We start from the raw sequence: 26,286 nt of genomic DNA, 5'->3' as shown, positions 1-26,286 counted from the left end.
CACCAAAGTGCTATTTACAGCAAGGGCAGCTGACGGCATGGAGGAATGGGCACTGGAAAGCAGGCCCCCTGTGATGGGGTCACAGTGTGCCAACCCCAAGTAAGGTTGGGTTTCACCACCCATTAGTTACTAACAGATATGCTTCTCCAGTCTCCCCATGCATGGTAAAAGTTATGGGAACCCCACCTTCCCCCACCCCCAGGGACAGGGCACTGAACCTGACTGCCTTCCCTAGGTCTCCCGATCCCCCCACCCGGCTTGGCAGCGCCTGCCTAGAAGCCCCTTGGCGCTACTGACCCGGGCAGGCGGCCATACTGCAGAGTTTAGTCTGCAGCTCGGGACCCTCGCAGGCCTTGCCGCCGTGCTGGGGGGGCACGCAGGTCCGCATCCGGCTCCGGGACCCCCGCCCGCAGCTGCGGGAGCACAGGCTCCAGGACCCCCACTCCTCCCACACGCCGTGCACTGCAAGGAAGCACGTGGCCGGTGGCTGGGCGGCACCTTGGCTCCGCCCACAGCCAACGCCTGCCCATCCGCCCACCAATCAGGAGTTCCGCAATTCTCCGACCATTCCTCATTGGCTCCACCCTGGGTTAAGATGCCAGGGAATGATGGCTTAGGGTCCCAGAATAACCACCCTTTATGGGGATGTGGTCCCAAATCATACAGGACAGATTCTGTGGACACCCGGATAGGGTGAGCAGGACCAGCCTGAGGAGCCAATGTTCCTCTCCTGGGGGCACAGGAAAACCCAGGAAAGGATCCAAGATCCATCCTTCTCTTCCCTTCCCACCCCCAGACCCAGAGCCTGAATCCAACAGGGCAGGCCCGGGGCAACAGAAGTGCCCCCTCCCAGCCCCAACCGCATAGACACACAGACAGACACAGACCTCTACATAGACACTGACGACACAACGAGCTCACAAACGGGAACACAGCTTTGTCCCGGTGCTCCACAAGCCCCTGCCACACCCCGAGAGCCTTTCTTGGTAAGTCCTATTCTAAATCCACTGCCAGCACTTCATCCCAGGGAAGCAACGAGCAGAACTGGTTAACACTGCCCTGACTATCACCAGCTAACCGCAACAGACACATGCGCTTCCTCCGTACCTGCCTAAAGTACCTGCGTGTTCAACTGATTTAAGCCTAACGGTCTATCAGAGGTAACCAAGGGAAGGGCAACCCAGAGCAAAGTGGGGACCATCGGGGGGGGGCTTCATTTTAAAAACAGAGTGGCATATATCTTAGATCTAAGGGCGGGCCGATGCTTTAGCCAAGATGGGGGGGGGGGCAGGGAAAGAATAAGCAAATGCCAAAAGCTGGGATGCTACGAGAGGTGCCGGTGAGGTCAGGACTAAGGAGGAGCGATGTGCAAAGAACAGCCTTGACTACAAGATGGAGGCATCAGGGAAGTGACGTGCCAAAAGCTGACCCCGGACGTGTGTCCTGATACTTCCATAACCTCAAGTGCTTCATGCCAGGTTGGCAGTGCCTGGGTAAGGCATGGTGTGGGGGACAGGCAAGTTTGTTGAAGGCAAGGGAGGGGCGACCAAACAGCTGGGGAAGCTGTCAGTTTGATGCCCTGTCAACAGACAGGACCTGACTCTGCTGGCAGATGGAGCAGGGAGGAGGACGCCTACCTGGGCAGGTGGCTGAATTGTTGCAAGGCCGGGTCTCCCGAAGGGGCCCGCTGCACAGGGTCCCATAGGGGGAGGACACGCAGGAGCGGGTCCGCACCTGCAGACCCTGACCACACGTCAGGGAACACACGCTCCACGGGGACCACTCCTCAGCTGCCGGGTCGCCTACGAGAGAGGGACAGCGTCGGCGGCAAGGGACACCTCCCAGAGAGCTGCATGGGAGCATGGAAGGACCAGAAGATGGGAGGTAGGCATCAAAGGGACCCTCCTACCCTGACCCCGAGTGGCAGGCTCTTTGGAAGACAACCCATCCCTACCCACAGGCTTCACATGGCAACATAACTGAGCTCCAGGACATAGACACAGACAGGCACACGCCAGCACACATGCCACCAGACGCCACAGTCGGGCCCCCGCCACAGAGGAAGGGAGGCGGGCCCGAGTTACCTGTCTGCGCCATGTATAGCCCAGGCTCATCTGCAGACCTTGGCCACTGGGTTTTCACCTTCGGTTCCTCTTCCGGCTCCTCACCTGGAACACGGAGGTGGTGGCAAGGGGCTTAGCAAAAGCCAGCTCAGTGCTGCCACAGTGGTACAGAGGGCAGCCTTGCTGGTCCTCGGCCCAAGGGCCTGGAACCAACTGTAGGCGATGCAGAGAGAGCATCACATCCTGCCCCCTGCCCCACCACCACCATTTTACAGATAAGGAAACTGAGGCTCAGAAGGCCACACGGGACTCATAACCACCTTGTCCACCTCTTGCCTCAGCCGGATGGGGACTGGAAGGCAATGGTCAACATACTGAGTTCTGGCGACGTGTCTGTGCTATTCCAAGTCATGCCCACACCTATCTCCTCTAACTCTTTCCCTGGGAACATGTGATCGTCATTTCTATGGTGAGGTGAGGAACTAAGGACTCGAGCCCAGCTGTTGTTGCCCAGATGTGCACAATCCTATTGAGGTTGCAGCTTGGCGGTTTCTCCTCCCAAGACAGACTCTAAGTAACAGACAAGCAGCCTGGCCACTTCAGATCCGCTCTTGGGTCACAGTTTGCATGGGGCAGACCATGGGCTTGGCGTTCAACATGGAACAGTAATGGACTATGATGTGAAGGCCTTGGGTTACGTGAGATGGGGGGTGCTCGGACGGGGTGGGGGTGCTCATGCAGAAGCCTGTACCCTCACAGGTCCTCCTCCCAATAGAGGACTGGTCCAGGCCTTGGCAGCCCCATTGGGCCTGGAAGTCTGAGCCTGCCCTGCTGTAGACAGCGGTTCCTACAGCCTGCGCCCCTCTCCGCTGCAGCATCCTCAACAGCCTCTGTATTTCAGGTTTAGTCCTCGAGTCGGTACTATTGGGAGGTGGCACTATTGGGTAGCACTCATAGGTCTTATGATTACTGGGGACAGGAAAGGATAAAGTAGACCTTTGTCCCTTCTTCGTCTCCTTTCCACTCCTGGCCATGAATGGTGGCCCGAGAGACAGTCCCATATTGATGCGCTGTCACACCACAGGCCCCCAAACATCAGGAAAGCAGACTGAACCCTCTAAGCTATGAGCCAAAACAGCCTTTCCCACAAAGTCAGTAGAGAACTTTTTTTTTAATAAGCCGATCTTGCAGGTCTTTGTTACAGTAAGGGCAAAGCTAACAGCCTCAAACTGGGGGTTCGGGTGTGGACAAGCGGGAATGCACCAAGGAAGGCCACACCCATAGTGGGGACACTGGACAGATGACTGGGAGAGCATGTAGAGGATAGGGCTCAGCCCATGGTGTGCCCTCGACGAGCAAGAATCGCTTTCCTTCTTTCCTAGATCTCTTTCTTTGGTTTCAGAAAGCTTGGTCAGCAGAGGGCTGTGCTCCTCCTCAGAGGGCTTGCTCCTCCCGCCCCCTGCTGCTCGGTCGAGCCACTGCACCTCAGGGAAAGCTGACCAGGCCAGTAAAGTAGCCATGTCCAGAAAACCTACAGCCCAGGTTTGAACTGCCCCAGCACTGCATCCATTGCGGTCTCCATGAGTCTCGAGGCCTGAGCTACTTCCTGTCACTTCTGCACCACCGGAAGCGCGGGTCTCACCTGGAACGTGAGACCTGGGAGCCGGCACTAGCCAGCTGTGCAGCTCTCAGCAGTCCCTTCCTATCTCTGATCCTGACTGCTCTGGAAAAATCCCGCCTTCAGGAATCTTAACCTTAAGCCCTCCCCACCCCACCCCCGAAGGAAGCTCAACAGGAATTGCGTGAATGGTGGCATCGGTTTCTTTCCCGCCGCCACCCTTTAGCCGCCATGCTTCCTTGAGCCCTCATACAGTCTCAGTCTACGCGGGTTATTTTTTGCCAACTCGGCACCAACCTCCCAGATATACAAGAGGAAATCTTAATTGAGAAAATGCTTCCTTCAGATGGGCCTGCAGGCAAGTCTGAAGTGCATTTTCTTGATTAATAATCGAAGTGAGAGGGCCTGGCCCACCGTGGGTGGTCACCCCTGAGCAGGTGACCCTGGGTTGTATAAGAAAGCAGGCTGAGCTGGGCGTGGTGGCACGCGCTTTTAATCCAGAGGCAGGAGGATCTCCGTGAGTTCCAGGACAGCCAGGGATATGCGGAGAGACCCTATCTCAATAAATAAATAAATAGATAGATAAATAAATAAATAAGAAAGCGGAATGAGCCAGCGAGGAGTTACAGCACACGAGTAAGCAGTGTTCCCCCATTGCCTCAGCACCATTTCTTGCCGTGAGTACCGAACCTGGCTTCCCTAATGGACAAGCCGTAAGATGAAATGAACCTTTTATGCCTCAGGTTGATTTTGGCCATGATCTCGTAACCACTGCAATAGAAACGCTAACTAAGACACCGTCTCTAGCAGTCTTCAGAGGTGTCGGAGCCAGGCCAGCAGCTGCTCAGTCCCCTGTACCCAGCTCTCCTGTCACGCCTGCTCAGCCATCCCAGCCTAGAGCCTGGTGACGAGTCACTTTCTCCACACCCACTCCCAGGCTGCTGAAGGCCCTAGAGCGAAGCCAGCTGGCCCTGTGACAGGTTTGGGGCTCTGTGCCTGCTAGGCACCCAGGCTTCTCAGAGGCCCTTGTGGGCTTCCTTGCTTCCCCTCTGGGGTCCCACTGGCCCTGATCCACTCTCCCCTCAGCCACTCCTTTAGCCAGAGCCTCCTTCATAGGGAATGGGGAAGCTAGGGTACACAGCCCTGACTTGTGGCCACCCCTCCTCCGCCTTCCCAGAAGGCCCCTTTCCTGTCCCCTTCCTGTGAGCACTCCGTTGGCAACCTCTCCCTGTAGCAAGTGACTGACCCAGGCCTCCTCTGTTCTAGGGGTCTCTCCCTGCCCCACACTTCCTCCTCTAGCCGCTGCCCTGGGCTTGCTGCCCTGGGCTTCCGTCCAATCCCGCTGAGTGATCCCCAGCTGACACTCCGCTTTCTCACCTGCCACTCGCTCACTTCCTGGCTGGATGTCACCTCCCCCGTTGATCCACTGCCGTCTCACTGTTGCCCACATCTTTCTACTGAAGCAGGTCTTGACAAAGTCACCAGTGTCCTCATTGCTGCTGAATCCTGGGGACACTGCAGGCCTCATCTCTCTTGACCCTCAACATTGATCTTTCCTGGGCTACCCTGCCACCTCCCTACCTTACAGCAAGCAGCCACGTTTCCGTCAGCCATTACCACAATCATCTTCAAAGTTTAATGCATCCCCCTGAGCCAGCACCCCCATCATCCTGCCCAAACCCCACCTGCCCCACAATCCACAGCTAGGTGACCCCCTGAACTGTTTCACGTCAGACCCCACTCAACACATCTTCTCAAACCTCTTCCCTTGAGTCCTCACCTTCTTAGAAAACCCCTATCCAACCTTCAAACCCCATCTCCAATAACCTCTCATCTCAGAAGCCTTCCCTATTGGCCACTCCTAGGCAGTAGCTGTCCCCTTTCCTATGTCCCTTTCATCACAGATGGCTCCATTCCCATCTTTTTAATTATTTACTTTATGTGTGGGGCAGTTTGCCTGCATATATGTCTGTGCACCTGGAGGCCAGGAAAGGTTGTTGGGTCCCTAGGTTCTGGACTTATAAACAGCTGTGAGCGGCCATGTGGGGTGCTGGGAAGCAAAACCCAGGTCCTCCGGAAGAACAGGCAGAGCTCTTAACCACTGAGCCATGTTTCCAGCCTGTGGTTCCATCTCCTGTCTGCACTGCCCACCTCCCCCTTTGAGCCATCTGAAGCTGTATACAGTCCCCCACCAAGCCTTGTGAACACCAGCCCCCACGGGGGCCGCCCTTAAGGCCAGCATCCATCACAGTCCACATTCTGGAGATGCTGTACAACGGGTCCTAGTGCCATAGGACACTCTGGGTCCTGCTCCGATTACACCTCGTGCCCATTTCTAGGTCTCAGCCTGGCACGCAGTCAACCACAACTCAAGACATGTCAAAGACCATCTGATTTGTGTGTTGTGGGCTTGCCTTGTTCCCTGTGGACCCCACACCCCCAACCAACTCACCAGCCATTATAACCAAAGGTGAGTTAGTGGCTTCTAGAGTCCACCCTACTTGCAATAAGATTTTTCCAAACTTAGATTTGGGGTCCCTCCCTCAGTCTCCCGAGCAGGGCCAGATTGGTGAAGGAACAGCCTGCTGCACAGCTAGGGGCCCTCTACTCCCGCAGCCTTCCCTCCCATGCACCACCCCACCTCCCTCAGGAGTAACCAGCAATTCATCTCCCTGCTTGGGAAAGCCAGTTGTCCCTGGAGGAGACAAAGACAGATAAGACCAGCTGGTATGTCCTGCCAGGAACATTTATTCAGTATGCATGTACAGGCCCAGAACACGGTAGGTTTACCGTGAGGCTGAGGCAGGCAATTTCAAAGAGGACAAAGGACCCAAGACAGGATTGAGTGCCCCCATGATCCCCAATGTCCCACCTGTGTGATATGTGTCTATGTATGTGTGTATATATGTTGGCATGTGTGAGTGCGCGTTTGTGCATGTCAGAGCTCACATATGGAGGTCAGAAGACAGCTACAAGTGTTAGGCCTCACCTTCCAGCTCGTTTAAGACGGAATCACTTGATGCTCACCACCGAATGTGCCAGGCTAGCTGGCCAGCAAGCTTCTGAAATCTTCCATCCCACCTCTCGCTTTGTTGCAAGATCACAGGGATTACAAACGTGTACTACCATGCCTGGCTTTTATACAGGTTCTGGGGATCCAAACCCAGTTCCTCAGGCTTGCGAGGCAAACACTTCAGCCACTGAGCCATCTCACCAGCCATAAAATATCATGTACTAAATAGTTCCAGGTACCTATCACCAGGCACTCCCCAGTACTCCACTCAGTCCCCTTGGGGTCAGTTCACCCACTTCACTCATAAGAAATGAGGTTCCCAGGGGAGAGAGGTGAGCGGGGCTCACAGCCAGGCCTGGCTGATGCGGATTTCCTCTCCAGAGCTGCACCGCTCTGACAGGATGAAGCTTAGCTGGTTTTCCTGCCTAATGCCCATAGAGATTCACCAGGTTCTCACCTGCATGTGCTCAGCCCCTCCCCAAAACACCACCCCCTGAGACCATCAGGGGCTAGCTCTCCTCTGTGGCTTCTAAGTGACACTTTGGGATCCCGTTCCAGCCACATGACTCCCCTTCTGAGGGGGCCTTCAGTAGCTCCCCACTGCTATGGTTACACTATAAACCTCTGGCTCCTGTTGGCCTGTCCAGCCCTGTTCCCATCTTCCCACCAGACAGACAGTCCAGCACACAGCAAGACAGCCTGGACCAATGAGAAGGAGCTGAACAGGCAGATATGGGACTTGCAGCCTTGCCTCGGTCTTGCTGTATGTATGCTCTCGCCCAAGAAACCTGATCTCTCTGAGCTTCGGATTCTTCAGCTGGAAGTTACGGATAATGCCTACCACGTCTCCAGAGAGAGGATTAGAGATATGGACTGTCTCGCACACAGTGTACGCACTGTACCCCATTGTTCAATCACACAAATACGTTCTCCTCTGAATGCTTCTGTTCCTTCCCTGTCAAACGCCCTTCCCTTCATCTGACTGCCAAGTACGTAGTAAATGTGGCCTCTTCCGAGCAGCCGTCCCAGACTCGCTACACAGGAATTTGGGTGTGCTGACCCCCTCTCTGTGGCCTGGTTCTTAGATCATCTTACATTAGCCGTCAGTCCTCCGTACCCACAGCTCCCATGATACCGAAGTCCCAGTCCTCGGTGCCCTCTGGCACGGAAGGCCTGGACTCCAAGCAGCCAAGCCAAGGAAACCCTCCAGTAAACACAGGCCATATTGTCCTGGGGGTTCCTCCACCCCGGCCACCAGGGGTTACCCTCTGCTCACCTTGACTCTGTACGCAGTATCCACAGGCTCTCTGTCCCTGAGCTCACTGAGCTACGCTGTGCTCCCCAGACTCCACATGGTTGGGCACCCAAGACCTCTACGTTAAGAATGTGTTAAAGACAACCACAACAACCACCGCTTCCTTGGAGAGAAGGCTGTGACTTCCAAAGCGAGTCCTCCCTAGGGCTCTCAGCACCCTTCCCTCACACTGGCCCCAGAGCTTTGGTAGGACCAGCTAGCCAGCTCCCCTGCTGTGGCCTTCCATGCCTTCCTGGCTCCAGGGGTGCAGAGAGGGAGGTGGCTTTTGAAAACCTTAGGCTCTTCCCTGTAGCCCAGTGTAACTGGGTCTCCCTATGAAGCCAGGTACCTGCCAGGATGCCAGGCTCCCTTGGGGAATCCTACTTCCTACGAACCCATGAGCCCAGCCTTCCACCTGAGCTGGATACCTGCTACTTCCCCATGTGGTTACATCCTCCTAGAGAGCCAGGACCACAGCTGACTCAGACCGCCTCCTCCACAATGCCCTGTTTCTTGCTGCTTCCAAGCCACTAAGCATCAGGATGAGGTCCCCAGACAAGGCGTGTCTTGCTTGGGACGGCATTCAGAGTCCTGGCCCCGGCTCCCTTCCCAGCCAGCAGCTCTGCTCCTTATAGCTTCTTCCTCCGTGTGCTAGTTCACACTTCCGCCCTTGTGCAGGCTGTTCTCTCGGCTAACAAGGCCCTTCCAGGGGCTTTTACAATGTGCCAGCAGGATGCCTGCGGTGGCTGGGGCCTTGTGGACAGGGAAATGGCCCTTTACCTCTAGGTCTCTTCTAGGACAACTGGCTGACTTGTTGGGACCATCCTGTCTGCGCCTGTTGTCTTCCTGAAGGGCACAACTCCTCCCAGTGATGCCAGATGCCCTTCCAACTGCACTAAGGATAAAGTCTCGTGAGCCCCAGACTTTCACACATATCCAGCCAGTGCTAATTTCTCTTTCTAACAAACGAGGAAGCAGGAACACGGAAGGCTAGAATTTAATACCGCCGCTTTGTTTTCGCCGTGCTTGTTGCTTTTGTTATCTTCTCTTTCAGATAAGTGATAACTCTTTCCATTTACGATATGAAATCTCTTTTTAATATATTAAATTTAAAAGGCAATTCAATTTAAGGAGAAATTTCACAGGCTAGTGAATTCCTATTCACCCCTCAAAACCCACCTCAGAGTCACCTCTTCCGCCTTCCCACTCCCTCATAGTTTGATCCTCCACTCTCCCTCCCCACCTTCTGTGACATCCAGAACACTAAATTATGATAACACGGCAACTGTTTATTGGCCAGCACTGTGGTTTAGTGTGTGTCCCAAGGGTTCGTGTATAGAAATTTATTCCCCATTGTGAGGTATAAAGAGGGTGGAAATTCAGAGCCAGGCATGGTGACACAGGCTTGTAATCCCAGTGGAAGGAAGATGGAGGCAGAAGGACTGTAAATTCAAGGTCATCCCCAGCTACACTGTGAGTCTGAGGCCAACCTGGACTACGTGAGATCCTGCTTCAAGAACAAAACAGGGAGGTGGGGATGGAACTCAACTGGGAGAGGACTTCCCTAGCATGACAAAGCCCTGGCTTCCATCCCCAGTACTGCCATAAAACTAGACATGGTAATCCCAAGGCCCAGGAGACAGAGGCAGGAGGATTGCAGTTCAAGGTCCTGCTCAACTATATAGTAAGGTTGAGGCCAATCTGGGATACATGAGACCCTGTCTTAAAAAAAAAAAAAGTACAAACTTAACTTGAATTAAGAAGAAGATTTGAGAAGGTCACTGGGGTTAGTCTTGGTAGCTTCCTAAGCAATGAGAGATGTCAGGTACAATGGTGCACACTTCTAATCTCAGCTCCCTGGAGACAGAAGCAGGCAGATCTCTGTGAATTTGAGGCCAGTCTGGTCTACATAACAAGTTCAGGCCTGCCAGAGAGACCCTGTCTTTTTTTTTTTTTTTATTTTCGAGACAGGGTTTCTCCGTAGCTTTTTGGTTCCTGTCCTGGCACTAGCTCTTCTAGACCAGGCTGGCCTCGAACTCACAGAGATCCGCCTGCCTCTGCCTCCCGAGTGCTGGGATTAAAGGCGTGCGCCACCACCGCCCGGCGAGACCCTGTCTTTTTAAAAGAAGAATTAAGAGAAAGGAGACACAGGCACACATGGTCCCTCCCTTGCCATGTGATAGCACGTGATAGATTCTATATACCACCTAGGAACTTTGCCAGCAAGGTCACCATCACTAGACACAGGCTCTTGACCTTAGAACAGAATCGTGAGCCAAAATAAACCTCTTTTCTTTAGAACACGCCTAGTCCGTGGACCTGTGACATTAGGAGCAGGAGAGAAGCTTAACGTAGCCGAGTGCCACACCGAGCTCTTACAGCACTGCAGGGCACAGCTCTTCTGTCCTCACTGCACAGGTGACAAAGTAGCAGTGAAGTCACTTGTCCACTTCAGGACAGGGCGACTTCAGCCTGTGGCCTTGACTGTCACCGTGTACCAGCAGTCACCCTGCGACACAGGAGTATACAGGGTGTATCCCACTCTCCTCTGATCTCACTCAGAGCCAGACCCAGGTTCTGCAGGAAGTCCACAGATAAGGACACAGTGATGAGGGCTGGGTAGTGATGGGGGCCGGGCAGTGGTGGCACACGCCTTTAACCCCAGCACTCAGGAAGCAGAGGCAGGCAGATCTCTGTGAGTTCGAGGCCAGCCTGGTCTACAGAGCAAGTTCCAGGACAGCCAGGGCTGTTACACAGAGAAACTCTGTCTTGAAAAAACACAAAAAAAGACCCAGTGATATGTATGAGAGATTGGCAGGCTGTACTAAAAGGCCTGAAATTCTGGGATGCACTGACAGGAGCCCCAGGAAATGCCATGCCCTCCGTCTTTCCTGCTCTATAGCGAGGACCTGCCTCCTTAGCATAGGAGCTGCAAAGAAGCAGGTGAGGCCCCATTTCCCGCCACTAGAACAGAATGGCCAACACAGAAGACCTGAACTTGAGCACAGAGGGAGCAAGCATCCTCACTCCCAGGACTGAGTGGAGCAGGTCGGTGTTCTCTCCAGCACCCACAGGTGCTGTAATTCATACATGAGGCTTAGCAGCATGGGAAAGAACTGGTCACCAAGGGCAAAAGGTATCCCAGGGTGGGAGACAGTCCAAGCAGAGGTAGGGAGTAGAAAATAGGGGCTCTAAGGACAATGAGGGGGGTCAGTGAGTGGGCAGGCGAGAGATGGAGGGGGGCTGGAAAGAGTGGACAGCTGTTCCCAACAGAGGGTTCAAACACTGGGAAGGGGTGCTTAGGTGGAACTGGAGGCTCGGGCTCTAGACTGGGAAGGTGACACACAGAGATCTGAGGTGTCTGAGGATTCTAAGAAGGCCAGTGACTTGCTCAAGTGACACACTGGCAGAGGCAAGTAGGGATCTGAAGCCACCCTTGCCCCCCCCCCCCACACACAGGAGTCCACAGTGTCCCCGGGGGCTATGCCTCAGAAAGAGTGCAGATGATGCGGAGGGTGGGCTGGGAACATCTGGCCCGGGAGGGAAAGTGCCCTGAGGGAAGACAGTTGTACACCAGAGGAGGGAAGTAGTTGCGTTGCATGGGGTGCGGGGGCTTGGGGGGCGGGGGGCTCTTCCAGCCATCCCCGTGTACAAGTATCCCCTAGCCCCAGAGGATTAGTGGGTGGGAGTGCGACCCATCTTCAGCAGCTGGGCCCTGCAGTGGGCACCACTTCTGTGACTTGCCTCCCAGCTCTGGCTTCAGCCAGCCTCATTGCCAGCCTTCTGAGGGCTCCTTCCTGCCTGCCTTCTCTTTCTTCCTCTCCCCACACTTAACAGATTGCGGCAGCAAGATGGCACAAATTTATGGCTCAACTCACCAAAAATAACAAGAGATCTATCAAAGGCAGTTTGCGTGAAATTAACAGGCGCCTGTACCCTCTTGTCAAACGCACTCTGCTCTGAGGCCGGCCAAGGCACCCCACGGCCCCTAACCTCCTCATCCCCTAACCTCATCGTCTGGTCCCACCCTAGGTCCATCCTGCTTTGTCTTCTGCTGACTCCTCTCAAGGATGTCCTAAAGAGGGGGAACCCAGCTTCCTTCCCTGTCCCAGTTCCTGGCAGAGGGTCTCTTCCTGTTCACCATCCATAAACCTTGCTCTCTGTCTGGCAGCTCCTTGCGCCAGCTTATTCTGCATTCTAGGGTGTGGCATAGAGGATGGTGTGGAGGAGGCCCAAGGTCTCGGTGAGAAGAGCAGCGTGCTCTGGGCCCTGACAACGCCTCTGACCAGCAGACACGCCCTGGCACGTGAAATGAACTGAGTAGTGTACCCGCCGTCTCTCACGTCAGAAAGGTTGGGCAGGAGGGAGGAGGTGGCAGAGCGGAAGAGCCTCCTGCCTGCTTTGGGGAGAGGAAGGGGCTGAGCCAGCCAGCTCTGGGTACCAGTATGCAGGGCAAGTTCAGCCCACTTATGTCAGCTGATGCTGTATTCCCCATGCCAGCTCCCCACAGAGCAACCACCACCTGAACAGGTGCCAAATGGGGCAAGGGGCAGAGCAGAGGCAAGGTCCAAAAACAGCCAGAACCTCCAGCTCAGGGGTCTCTGCACCAAGAGCCTCAAGAATAACCGGCCATCCAACCTCCATCCAGCTCAAACTCAAGGGTCCTCGTGGGGGCTCTGTTGATGGTACACTTCCAGTCATGAGCCCTCTCTGACTCCTGAAGATGCCCTCGCTACCAACCAGATCCTGCTTCCGGCTTCAACAAGCCCAGCTGGCTGCTCCTGGCTCTGTGCTCCACATGGCAGCCTGCCCAGCCAGTGCCCATCCAGGAGGGCAAAGCCTTGCTCCTTCCACTCCAAACCACTGGGCCGAGGGGCCACAGCGAAAGCCACACAAAAGAACTTGCCCTCAGCTGAGCAGAATGGGGGAGGCCCTACAGAGTGACAGCGGTGGTGGCCATGCAGGAAGAGTCATAAACCTCCTGATATACGCCTGGCGCTCTCCGCTGATGTTCGACAAAAGAAGCAAAATTCAATTTCTTCCTGCAGGCACTAAATCCCAGGCCAGCCTCCAGGGCCCGTAACCTGCCCACGGCCTAGCTGTCACATGGATGGCTTCATCGACCGCTGTTGAAGGCCAAGCTGGCCAGGCCACTAGGTGCTCACCGTGCCCATGTGGGCATGATGGCCAGATATTTCATGGGGGAGGCCAAGAAAGTCCCCCTGAAAAGCACTAGGAGAAGCCATTGTTATAACTCCCTTTCTAACTAATTCAAAGACACTTCCCAGTTTTACAAAGAAACCAATGCCTTTGTTAACGATGCTAACGGTCAAAGAGTGTCCAGCACCTGGGCTCTACTCTCCAAAGCAGGGATACAAGAAGGTTCTGCCCTCTGCTGATCCCTCCAGTGACCTCACATGAGCCCCCTTCCTCCCATGTAAATATTCAGTGAGATCTACATGCATCTTCCATCCTCTCCAGGGTAGACCAACATTTGGGGAAACGGAGGTCCAGAGAGGCAAAGGGCCTCCCAACACATGGACCAGTTCCAGATCTACCTCTCTCCCATCCACCTAGCTCTGGGGCCTGTTCCCCACTGACCCCTAAGTCAGTCCTTGGCTCGGCACTGGTCACCAGGCATAGAAGGTCCAGCTGGCGAGGGGAGCTGGGACTAGAAGCTGTAGGAAGCAGGGCAGTGGGAGGTGGCCATGGCTGTGAAGCTGGGGTGGGTGTGGGAGCAGGCAGGCGAGAGGACTCCAAGAGCTTTTGCCCAGTCAGCAAGAAGCGCCAGCAGCTGGCGGCCTTGGTCCCAGAAGACATGGGCCCAGTGGGGGAGATGGGACACTGGGAGTTGAGCCAGTCCAGCCCTCCGAGGCATCTCAGAGCTCGGGCCTCTTCACCCAGGCACACTCTCCCTCACCTCCTTCCGCCCTGACCCTGGGGTGCTGCCAAAAATCATTGACCTGTGTGGGCAAAAAACGCGTTTCTGCTCCCTGCCTACTCCAGCCTCCAGGCAGATTTGTCAACTCACAGTGCCAGGGTCTGCCACAGCCACTCCAGTTTGGGGCTCCATCTGCCCGGGATGCCCTCGGCACTGCTGTGCCTGTCACCTGTTCTACGGTCTGTGCTCCAGCACCCTCCTCTTCAGGAAGCTCCCCTGGCCAACTATCTATCTGCACCACCGGCACCGGCTCATCTGCATCCCGCTCAGGTAAAATCTGATTTCGATGACCTTTACATCTGGACAAGGCTGAGCACAGAGGTGACGTCCTCTGCAAACGGTCGGGACTGGCCAGGATGGACACCCGCAGACATTGTCGGTCCCCTCGATGCCCCACCCCACTCAGACCCGGCCCAGACTCACCATATCTCATCTCGGTGGTGAACAGGTCATTGCTGCTCCCCGAGTGCAAGTCAGCCTCAGCAGGTGGGGCCGGGCCCCCAGGCACCAGGGCATTGGATAAGGTGTGGGCAGCTGGAGGCCCTGGAGGTGTGGTGGTGGCGGGGCTGGCCCCAGCCTCCCCAGGGCAGCTGCACCCTGGCTGAGCAAAGCCACAAGCCCTGCCTGCAGCACGGCCACACTCCTCACTCCAGCGGCAGAGCACGCCACAGGTGAACTGGCTGGAATTGTTGTTGTTGATAAGCAAAACCTCCACAAAGCGGAAGGCTAGGGCAGCGGGCGCCAGCAGCCGTGGGGCCTCGGAGGGCTCAGCCGACAGGCACAGCTGCACGAAGTTCTTGTCGAAGTGCAGGAAGGTAAAGGGGCCTGAGCCACCACACAGCTCCAACCCCGACGCTGCCTCCTCCTCCTCCTCTGGCCGCCCCACCTCTGATTCCGCCTGGGCTGCCGCTTCCTCGGGACCAGGCCGCAGGCAGGTAAAGTTGACCAGGTAGTGGTCCAGGGGCAGCAGGCGGGGGGCAAAGTGGGTGCACACCTGCTCCTGTCGGTTGAAGCGCAGGTAGAGGGAGTACTTGGTGGGGTCAGGGTTCTCCAAGGTCCAGGAGCAGCCCGAGGCGATGGTAGGAAAGAGGTCCTGCAGCGAGAAGGCCCCGTAGAGCACGCCCGAGGCCAGGGCGGAGCAGGCACTGGGGGCGGGGTCGAAGGCCGTGGCCAGGCGCAGGGACAGAATCACAGACAGTAAGAGGGGACAGGCTGGGGTCATCCTATGTCCCTTGCCCTGTGGAAAAAAATAGAGGTCAGCAGAGCCCCGGGTCAGTCAGCAAGTGCTCTGAGGCTCCAGAGTGTAATCACAAGGAGTGTGTGTGTGGGGGGGAGGATAGTCATCTATCTGTATGACCTTAGACCAGGCAGATGACCTCTCTGCGCCTTGGTTTTTCTGCCTGTAAAATGGCTGTGCTTATCGCATGGATCCTACAAAATTGCCTATCTCATCTACCCTACAAGGGCAATGAAATAACTTAGGGAATAGTTCCAGGAGGAGCTGGAATGCCGTGCCTCAGTTCCTAAGAGCCCTAGTTATCGCTGCCCCCCATGCAGCCCACCAGCCAGGGGCGGCTGGGCCTGACATCCTGATATCCACATTCAGCCAGCCCTGCCACCCCTTTATCCTCCAGAGCCGCCGCTCTCAGTCGGTGTGTCGTGATCAGCTGTGAGGAGTGCCGTGTGTAACCCAGCAGTCAACGTGGTGATGTTTGACAACCATTTGCTTTTTTATAAATCAGCGCGATTCAAGGTTATTCCCGGAACAATGTTCTCACTCACTCCCTTCACTGAGCAAGAGAGGAAGGGGTGGAGTGACTGCCAGGTGCCAGGAACGGTGCCTAACCCAGCCGTACCTGGGAAAGAGAGGGTACTGCCAGTGTGGATGTCATGGGTACCGCTGCTGTGGGAACGAGGAGAGGAGGGAGACACCGGGCATCAGTCCAGCTCAGCCAGCCACTTGCCGGCCGGATGAGTCTCATGAACCTCAGTTTCCTAATCTACAAAATGGGTACAGTAATTCCCATCACCGCCCCCTCTTTCCACCTTCTCCACAGAATTGGCTTCCCGGGCCTGGAAAAGGCCTGCCTCCCTCAGCGTGCTCTCCTTGAGGCTCATCTCTAGGCCGTAAGAGGGAAGGCCGGTCTGTTGGCTTCTTTCTCTCAAAGTGCTATGCTCAGCTGATCTCCCAGCAAGTGTGAATGCAGTCCAGACAGGCAGAGGACACACAGGACCCAAGGTGCACCCTGCAGGACACTAAGGCTAGAAGGCAGGAACCACCTTCCCACCCATCAGACCAGGGCAGAACCACCGGCCACTCCCACCCAGCTTCTACCCCAATTCCCAAAAAGCAGACGGGTACAAATCTAGATCAGCCTCACTTCCATCCAATTCTAACTCAACCACACAGCCTCCCTCCTCCTCCTCCTCCTCCTCCTCCCTGCCACCACACAGCCTACAGGCCAGCATGGACCCATCTAGTCTGGAGCTTCCATGTTAGAGAAAACATAAGGCCACCTGTTCAAGATCACACGAAGGTGGACTAGTTAGGACTGGAATTCAGGACCTCGGCTCCCCACCCCCAAGCCCACCCAGAGCTTCTTGTGCCTTCCCTTAGTTTATTGCTTGGGATTCAGGACAAGTGGACAAGTGATTCCTTCTGGGAATTCAAATCACAACCATAGGACAGTTTACAGGTGTGGCTAGGTTTTCTAAGACACAGCTGCTCCCTGGGGATACCTTTCCCCAGGACTGTTCTAAATAGTTTCAGGAGCAGGGAACAGAAATTAGAACCCCAGTACTCCAATCCTGCAGCAGCATGCATGGAGCTCCGAACACGACTTTCCCCGCACGGGGCGCCACTGAGCCAAGCCCAAGCCCCAGTCAGAGACAGGCACCCATCCTTCCCCAACCATTCTGGAAAGGCTCACTCACTGAAAAGGAGCGGCCTCACCCTCCTCCAAAGACTATCCTACCTTCCTCTGAGGAGCTGAAAAGGCACAGCGGAGCCCTGGCCTTCCCCGCTGCAATCATGCCTGTCCCAAACTGTGCAGCCCACCCAGGCTGCTGCGGGAACCGGCGAAGCCAGAGGCTGATGATGAGTGACATCCAATCCCCCCCGCTGCCCCCAATTATTTTTAAGCAGGCTGCAAAATTCAGGCCATGGCTGCAGCTCAGCAGAGGAGAGGTGGGGGCTCATTATAACTGGCCTCCCCTCCCCCACCTAGAGCAAGGCAGGGAACCTCTTCCCCATATATATACCTCAACAGACATGGGCTTCAACAGACTTGGGCCCCAGAGACACATACATACACAACAGCACACATGCACAGATGTGTGTGCAGATAAGCATTCAGTGTTCTCCATATGACGACACACATGCATGCTGATATGTGGCAAGCTCAGCATGTGACCTCGTATGTACACAAAGGTGCACACACCACGCACACAGTGAAGTCAGACCACTGCATACATACAAAAATGTGTCGATTCCCACGTGTGGACACACACAGGTGCTTGGCCCTGACATGGTATATGACAGCTAGGTATTGGGCAGGACCACCCATAGCCCCTTCCTTATGTTTTTAAAGCTGGGGAATCACAGAGCCCTGGTCCCAACTCCTGGACCTCTGCTGCTCCCAGTTCATCAAGAAACACTAAGTCTAAACTGGTCCCTGCCAAAGTCTGGCTCCTCCGGAAGGGAGCCACCTGTACACACTGGCCAATCCCCATGTCCACTCAGTCTCTTCAGACCCATCCCAGGATTCTCCCCTGCCCTCAGGGCATGGCCTTCACAGCTCCATAGCTCCTGCCTCACTGTGAGACAGAGGATGAGGGCAAGCGTCTTACATTTCTACCCTTCACATTAAGGGACAGACTCAACTGAAGCTGGGTCACAGCCATGACCTTATTCAAGATCTTGAGGTGTTCAGCTGTGACGGGTCCTCCTATGAGCACTGAGCCAGGCAGAAGTCTGGAAAGGATCCCAGCCTCCCAAGCAGCCAGTGATTATTAGCCATGCATAACTACCTGGGCCTCAGTTTCCCTCTCTGGGGAATAGAGTGCCATCACTACCCCGGAATGGCACATGGCTTCTTCTCCTTTAGCCTCTCCAACACGCTGCCTGACCTGGCCTAATGAGTTCTGTCCCTGGTCTCTTAGGACCATGCTGATAATCCTCTCACCTAAAGTCCAAGGCCCAGGGGAAACCAAAGTGACACCGTCACCTCAAAGCCAGGAAGACCACAGAGCCTTTCGAGGTACAAGCTAGGAAGTAGAGGCCAAGGTCCGCTCTAAGGCAGAACTTCCTGAATCAGAAAAGGCTGGTGGAAAGGGTCAAAAGGCTTCAGGACCTTTCTGGGCTGAGATGGGAGAGGAGCAGCCTGGAGTAGTTTTAGTCTAGGGGATCATTTCTCTGTTAAGCGCCCCAAGAATTCCAACGAGTTCCTCTCTGCCTAGGTTCAGGAGAGAATGGGGATCCTCAAAGACCCCACAGGTCTGCCCAGCCTCGGGCTTCCATCTGCACCAAAAAAAGGAACCCAAGGGTTGAGCTGCCTGAGTAGAGGGTGAAGATCAGCAAGGGGTGGGGCACCTCTGGGTCGGCTGTTAGGGGTCCCCGGGATCAGATCGACTCTTGTCTACCAGGGACTAGCTGTGAATTCGAACACTGGATGCGGAGGCTCGAGCGCTCTGGCCAGGGGATGGGGAGGGGCGAAGTGCGGGGGAGGAGGCAGGGCGACGAGCACATCCGTCGCGTTTATCCACCTGGCAGCTCCAATTCGCGCGCCCGTCACTCATCCTCAGCCTCACCGATGCCTGCCACGGGGCCTCCGGGTCTTCCGCCCGTGTTCCCAGCTGGGGGCAGGGTGCTTGGGGACCCCTCTCCGCTGGCACCCAGGGAGGCGCTCACCCTCCATCCAGCCTCTCGAGCTAGGGGGCGGGACCGAAGGAGCGAGCGACCCGGGGTGAGGCCAATCCCAGACCGAAGGCAGAGAGGGACGCTCAGGAGGCCAGCCGCACACACCGAGGGAAAGGCTAGCCGAGCAGACGGGGACGAGGGGCGGCCCCCGGGGGCGGGGGCGGTGACTCAGCCACCCTCCGCCCGCCTCCCCGGAACTTTGCAGCAGCTGGAGCGGTTGCTACAGGAACCGAAAGCTTTTGTTCCCCGGTAGTCAGGGCTGCCCCGGAGGGAGGATAGCTCGGAGGTTGCCACTCCCCGATGGAACCCAGGTCCAGCCACACCGCCAGAAGATGAATAACCAACCACAACGACACGGGTTCGCGTCTCTTTCCTCCTACTGAAGCACTCGCGTCAGCCCTAGGCTTCTCCAAACTCCATGGCTCTCAGGCCAGGTTGCCCCTAACTCTGACCTGCAGCGCTAACTACCCTAGAAAGTTCCTGACGATGTTTGATCTCCAAGAGTTCTGTATCTCAGAGTGGTTGGTTTTCCATATGGGCCACCTCTAACGAGCTGCCTGCCTTTGAGCGCCTTGTCTCTTCGGTATACTGAGTCTACTTCCCCAGCCTCTATACTTGAATCTAGACCTCAGAGCCCTTGGCTTGGTCTTCATTGGTGTCCCTATGACCAGGGAGGATCCCGAGGTTGCGGAGCCAGGGGGGAGGTGGGGGGAATGTAGCAGTCGCAAGCTTCCTAGACCTTTAGGGGGTTAAAGGGACGAAGGTATTTTCTGTCTTTATTATTCTGAAGGTGAAAGAGGTACAACTGTTACGTTTCCTCCTTGGGATTACTAGTAGCAAGGGACCTGACCTTGGCTTTGAAGGCAAACCGCACAAGACATCATTATCGAGTATTGATAAGCACTCCATGGTACAATCTGATTTCATTCCCCAGCAACTATAGGGGGCAGTGGTCACTGACCCATTTTAGAGAGGATCAACTGAGGTTCAGAAAGGTTAGGGAGCTTGGCCAGGTACCACAGGTTTTGAACCCAGATCATCTGATCAAAAACTGAGTGTCAGCTACTTACCTTCAATAGCTGAGGGCTAGGAGGGGGGAGAGCAAATACTAACTAGACCCTCCCTTTGTGCAACAGAAATGCCCGCCACGGACACACACCCTAAACGAGACCCATCCCTTCCTGAAGAAAGATGGGGGAGAGGACAGAATGGGGGAGTGAGGAGGCAGAAGGGAGGAGAGGAAGATTGCCTCTGTCAGTCTTGGTCCCTCATCTCCCCAACATCACCAGGGCATACCCAGTGCGGTGTCCACGCTGACCCCCACTCTCCAAGCGCCTGCTCTGTCCTGAGTCAGGTCGATTTGCTCACAGCCTCCTCAAGTCCAAGCCGGATAGACTCTACCTTTGCCCCTATCTTGTGAGGAATATGATGGGGTAGACAGACAGAAGCTCCCTAAGGACACCTACTCAAGCCCAAGAAGCAACCAGAGCATTCCGAAATCCGGGGCTAGTCCAGCTGTGCCTGGTGCTCAAAGGGCTCTTGACCTGCTGGTGGGATGAGCCCTCCATCCAACACCATCCTTCTCCATCCCCAAAGCACGTAACCGTACAACCAGTGTTTGGGCACCTGGCCTCGCCCACCAACCTCATCTCCCCAGGGACTTCCCAGCGTCAGTCCCGCAGACACCTAACGCTTGGGTTGCGGAAACCCGGGGTTGTCCGCGAGAGAAGGGGCGGTGGGTCCCGGGTTGCGGGCAGGGGGCGCCAGAGGACGCCCAGGGGCCGGGCAGGCAGCTGGCAAGGCGGGCAGGCAGGCGGCATCTCTCGGCCCGGGCGCCCCTCCCCCCCGCGGGCAACAGACTGGTCGCCGGTTCTGCACTAGCCGTGGCGCGGAGGATTTCCCGCGGCTGTGCCCTCGGACCAAGCCGACTGCAGGAGTGGTCGCCAACTTCACAGCCTACAGCCCCCCAAATCATGACAGCCCCCAGGGTTGCAGAAGAGTGCGTCTGGTGCCTGGTTCTAAGACCAGTGGTGGGAGGATAGGGATGGGGGAGGCGGGGGTTCCGGCCAAAGACAAACGCGGGAGTCTGCCGAGGGTCCGATGGAGACCTCGGCCTGAGGAAAGGATCTTGGAGGAGCAAGGGGGACACGGCCCCAATTCCAGGCTGAGGGGGAGGGGACTTGCAGCAGAGATTGGAAAGGGAAGGCGGGACTCTGGGCAGATATGGGGGAAGGGGTACTCGGGGCAGAAATAGAGGGGAAGCATGGTGGCCGTGCAGGCGCCGGGGAGGGCAGTAACAGACATGGTTGGGGACCGGAACGACTAGGGGCAGAGTGAAAGAGAGGTCCAGAGTCCGGCTGCCAGACGAGGGGAGATGGGGGAGGGGGACAGCCGAGCTGCAGGTTGGAGAGGGTCTCGAATCAAGACCGGGGGCGCACGGCCGGGATCTTGGCAGAGACCGGGCAAGACTCGCGACAGCGGTGTGTCAGACTGGGTCAGGATTCTAAAGGTGGGGGACTTTGACACAGACGGCAAGGGGTCGGTCCAGGCTGGGGGAGGGGGCAGCAAAGGGGCTCGTGGGAGACTACGGGGGCTTCCTCCCAGGGCTTGGGAGTCCCTTCTAAGACAGGGGTTGAGTGAGCTCTGGACAGACTCAGGTCGGGCCGGAGAATTGAGCAGATATGGTCAAGCGGAGCACCCCGAGTGCGGGCTGGTGCGGAAACTCGGGACCGCGCGCGAGGGCTCGGTGCGGAGCCGGCTGGGGTCTGGGGCCGAGCACTCACCTGGGCGCCGTCAGCAGCAGGAGCGGGGGCCGGCACTGGTGGAGGCGGCCGCGGGGCGCAAGTTTGCCATCCCTAAGGTGGGGGCCGGGCCGGGCGCAGGGCAGCTCGCCGCAGCCGCGCCGAGGCCCGAGGCTCCGGCTCCGCCGAGCGGCGGGTGCAGAGCAGGCGCCGCGAAGCTGCACGGGGCGGGCGGGCGGGCGCCGGGCCGGGCGCGGGCTCCTGCGGCCGCCGCCGCCTCCTCGCCGCGCCGCCCCCCGCTCCCCGCCCCGAGCACCGCCCGCGCCGCGCGCCGCCTCCTATTCGCGGGCGGCGGCCGCAGCCCCAGGCTCTGATCGCCGGTGCCGCATCCTCCTCTCTGTCTCTCAGCACCGCTGCTGCCACCGAACCGGATTCCTCCGGCCGCTCCGGCCGCTGCCCGCAGCGCGCGCCGGGCCGAATGACGGCCGAGGCGGGGACGCGGCGCCTGCGCGGGCCGGGCCCGGGAGGGGGCGCGCGCCGGGCCGGGCGCGAGGAGCCGCGGGAGAAGGGGCGGGGGGCGGGGGGCGGGGGCGACGCGCGCCGCCTCCTGTTAAAGGGGGAGCAGCGCCAGCCGAGCCAAGCGCGCCCTCCCCCTCCTCACCCTGGGCCCCAGGCGCCGGCGCGGGAGAAGCCCGGGGTAAGCCCCCGCCCTGCCCGTGACCGCCTGGACCGTAGAGTGAGCCTAACCGCGATACCCCTCCAGCGATACCCCAAGTCAGTGGCGTCTAGCGCAGCCAGGGTCTCCCGAGCTGGGGAGGCTAAAACATTTTCTCCCCCTCCCCAATATGCAGCGCATATTGCTTGTCCCTGTGCATGCAGGTGCCACTCGTGCACTGAACTTTGCATATGCATACAGGTGCCCTGCGTGTGTACTGCAATATTGCCTGGCTGGGTGCATGCAAATGCTGCACATATGCATAGTGCATTGACATGCGCTCAATCCTGAATGCATGCTGCTCTTTCCTTGTGCCTTAAGAATACTGTATGTGTAGAAGCTCACAGGTGCTACATGTGTGCAGAACGCTCGTATGTAGAAATAACACATGTACCCTGCAGTGTGGCATGTTTACTGCATACTCTGGTGTTAATCGCTGCGATGTTGCATGTCCCTAGGCACGGGGATGCTACACGTGTGCAGTATGTTACATGTTTTCCCAAGTCTCGTCTCCCACAAGTGCCTTTCTCTGTGCCAGGGGCGCCCCCGTGTTGCATCTGTTTATGTAGAAGCCACAGAGATGCACAGACCCACCCCATCCTGGCCCTGTGCCCAGGAACAGTTGGGTGGGGCTTAAGCCCACATAGCTCAGGCGGTACCCAGAGGGATGTCCATGGCTCAGGGCCTCTGGTCAGGAGGTTTGTGGCCTGGGACTGTTGCCACCAGGAAGGTGGGCCGACTGGGGACACGCCACAGCAGCCAAAACAAGTAGGTTAACCCTATGACTCGGGACAGAGAAGCCAGCAGGGGGCAGCTTTGCAATGAGGGTGGAATGATTTCGGGACATACTTTGGAAGGTTGGCACACCACGTGCAGGGGCCAATCTGTAAAAACAAGGTGGTCCTTGGCCCATCCGTTGCTAACTTCGCCTTTCCCCTGTAACTCAAGTTTTATCACCTACAGATTGTAGTAAGATGAGAATTTCCCAGAGGAGTTACCAGAAAGAGGCAAAGAACTTCCCCTGTACCTTCCCTCTGTCCCTCCCCTTGAAGCAGTCCTGGTGACATTTGTTGTGACTGATTGGGAGACATTATCCACTTTAATGGAAGGAGGTAATAAGGGGTGATGAAGGAATCTCAGCAGTCACCTTAAGGGAATTTACGAGGCTATGTGAAACAGAGAGGGGGGTCTGGGCTTACACCTTGCCTTTGCCTGTGGGAGCCCTGAGGAGGCCAATGCCTTAGGCCTACTATTGGCAGGCAGAGCTCCCAGAATCTCGCCAGGCATCCTCAAACATACCCTAGCATAGTTAGAAGGCTCAGCTGCCACTGTGAAAGCTGAACCAGGCAGTCCTAGCCATCTGCAAAGCACTGACAGCCACCCGATACAGTGGGAATCCTGGGATCCTTCCTTACTTGGCTCCTGGGAGAGGCAACAGAGTTGCTGGGAACCTTGAGGAAGTGGATGAAAGTGGGGAAAGTGATCAAGACACGGACTGCCCACAAGAATGCAAGGACCGATCCTTAGAAGTCTACAATCCTTCCTCCAGAGCTCCAGCCCCTTCCTCTCCTACAGTCCGCCTCCCTCTTTATGAATATTCATGATCATTTGCATGCCAGAGACCTAGCACCAAGAGAAACACAGGCAGGTCTCTTACAGATGTGGTGCAGCTGGATCTCCAAAGCCACCCTCTTCCTCTGCTCTGAGAGTTCCAGCTGGGTAAGGAGTGATGGAAGGGGGCCCTCTCCGCATAGAGAGGGATGTAAGTTATCTGTTTCTCTGTACCTTGATAGTCTTCTGGCTTCTTGACCTCACGCCCTAGGAAAAACATGGTGGGATGCGAAGAGGAACTGTTGAGTTGTTGGTATTCCGTACCCCTGGGGCTCACAGGAAGAAGTTAGGTAAAACCGAGTAAAAAACAGCGGGACTTGTCAGGAGGTGTACAGAAGCTATCTGGACTAGGACAGATGTTGGGAAGGCTCTCCCTATATCAGGGCTTCTGCCACCTGCTTTTCCAGGAGTCCCTGCCCTTCCAAACTCACTCTGGTGATAATGCCACCCGCCTGCCTGCCTGCCTGCCCGCCCGCCCAGGAGGACTTGGAGTAATTACAAATTGTTTCCATATTCAAATCCAGCTGGTTGAGGAGAAATTACTTCTCTGAACAGCCCAGGCGGGGGTGAGAAGAACGCATCTTAGCCCCAGGAGAGACCCCCCTCCTCCCCCAGGGAGCCTGAGGCTGAGACAGCCTGGGAAGAGACACCATCCAGAGCTCAGTCACAGGAGGCCTGGGCAGAGTGGAGGGCCATCCCCTGTATCCTCACACTCTGAGCAAAGGACAGTGACCCCCTAGCTCTTGTGCCCCATGAGGGTCAGTTCTGGAACCTCTAATGAGATGAAGGGGACCAAACACACATGGACAGTAGGAGACCAGGCTTCCTACCTTACTCTACCTCTATGCTGGGTGACCTTGAGAAAATCCCTTCGGCTTTCTGGGCTTTTGTTTTCTCATCTGTGGAATGGCGTAAACCACAAACCATCTCAGCCTGGGATCCGGGAAGGCCCAGAGTATGGATTAGCAAGTGCTGGGCCCTGAGGAGAGACCTTTTACAATACCTATTTGCAATGAATTCGTATTTTTGTTAAGAATAACCACCACCAATATCCCAGCTGGGAGGTAGCACACCGTCAAAGCCAAGACTATGAGGGCAGCTCATGAGAGGATGAGGGTCAAGCAAGGGAGCTTCCTGGCCTCGCCCGCCTGGCCTCTGCCTCGCCTCCCGCTGGGCCAGAGCTGCTATGCTTCGTTGCCCTTTAAACAGATGAGAAAATGTTCTTCTTCCCTTCCCAATGATTTATTTGGCCCAGAGCCTAGGCAGGTTTCCTTCCAGTCGAGGAGACCCAGAGTGCCCCTCACTCAGCCCCTACTCACCCTTTGGCACCGAGCCAGGCATTCCAGGGTCACCCGGGTCCAGGGTACCAAAGTCTTCTTCCAATCCCACAACCACCTGCATCACCTTTAAGGAATTCACATGTTCCCCAAAATACCCAAATCTGTTCAGCAATCTTCTCACCCAGATCTATCCTAGCGCTCATGTGCCTAACCCCCCCCCATGCTGGGATGGGGGATGGGGGTTAATAGGTCCTGGAGGGCTATGCTGTGAAAGACAGACTGTCTTCTTGTTTGTAGGGAGTCCTGTGTGTCTAACTAAACAGGTTCGGGTTCTTGGGTAATCTGGGCTGGGTGTTTGTCATTTTTTTTTTTTTGGTGTTGGAGACTGGGGAGAGAAGGGAGGAATTAGATGTCCCCTCTCCAGATCTTCCCAGAGGATCAATAACTGGTTATGTGCAGTTCATTTGCACAATGTGCCCATTCTCTGGCCCCAGGGATAGAGAAGTTCTTTATGGCCACACTGGGTGGCCATCATGTGTGTCTCAAACGAGAAGGTACATGTGAGGCCAAGGAGGCTTCTTTTTAAATTATTCACCCAACAAATACGTTTTGAGAGTTTGCTCCCTTCTAGGCACTGGGACCCAGTCTATCAGCAAGTTCACGGCTTCCTCTACCTCCCAAAATATCCCCGATGTACCCACTGTCCACAGCACCACTGCCACCAACAGAGTCCGCGTGTGCAGATTCCCAGACCACACCCCGGGTTCCTACTCCTAACTCTCTCAAGCCGGGACACTCTCCTGGGCCCACCGAACCATCTCTTCTATGTAAAACATATGTTCCTCTTCTTATCGTCCCAAGCTATGCATGTCCCTGTCCCTGTCAGCCTCCCCAGACCCATCTCCTCCTCTCACTCCACACGCCCTGAGTCCCAGCTGGTCCCATGACCTTCTCGATGTTCATTGAAGCCTCTGACTGTTCCCCAGCAGTTCCCCGGCTCACCCCTTCTGATCAGTTTCCATATTACCTTCGCGACTACACCTCTAAAATCGCCCCCGCCCCATTGTTCCATGCCATGCCTCAGTCGAACTT

At 56.2% G+C, this 26,286-nt stretch overlaps 1 protein-coding gene across 10 annotated transcripts in view; it reads right to left on the bottom strand.

Annotated features, from left to right (window-relative positions):
* The window catches only part of Adgrb2 (adhesion G protein-coupled receptor B2), a 37,140-nt gene extending 15,371 nt beyond the window's left edge, over positions 1-21,769 (bottom strand). For 4 of the 10 annotated variants that reach the window (XM_075946912.1, XM_075946914.1, XM_075946916.1 and 1 more), the window contains exons 1-5: positions 21,631-21,769; positions 14,353-15,166; positions 2,085-2,168; positions 1,638-1,802; positions 298-462 (exon numbers count right to left, since the gene is read on the bottom strand). In XM_075946912.1, the coding sequence (XP_075803027.1) occupies positions 298-462; positions 1,638-1,802; positions 2,085-2,168; positions 14,353-15,151 (1,213 nt within the window). In that variant the 5' untranslated portion in view covers positions 15,152-15,166; positions 21,631-21,769. The remainder of the gene's footprint in view (positions 1-297; positions 463-1,637; positions 1,803-2,084; positions 2,169-14,352; positions 15,167-21,630) is intronic. The other 6 variants (XM_075946917.1, XM_075946919.1, XM_075946921.1 and 3 more) reach the window with 3 other exon arrangements.
* Between the last annotated feature and the right edge of the window lie 4,517 nt (positions 21,770-26,286).

The sequence above is a fragment of the Microtus pennsylvanicus genome, chromosome 13 (genome assembly GCF_037038515.1).
Source record: "Microtus pennsylvanicus isolate mMicPen1 chromosome 13, mMicPen1.hap1, whole genome shotgun sequence".
Taxonomy (NCBI): domain Eukaryota; kingdom Metazoa; phylum Chordata; class Mammalia; order Rodentia; family Cricetidae; genus Microtus; species Microtus pennsylvanicus.
Note: the sequence above shows the minus strand (reverse complement) of the source record. Positions and strands in the feature narration are given on the sequence as shown.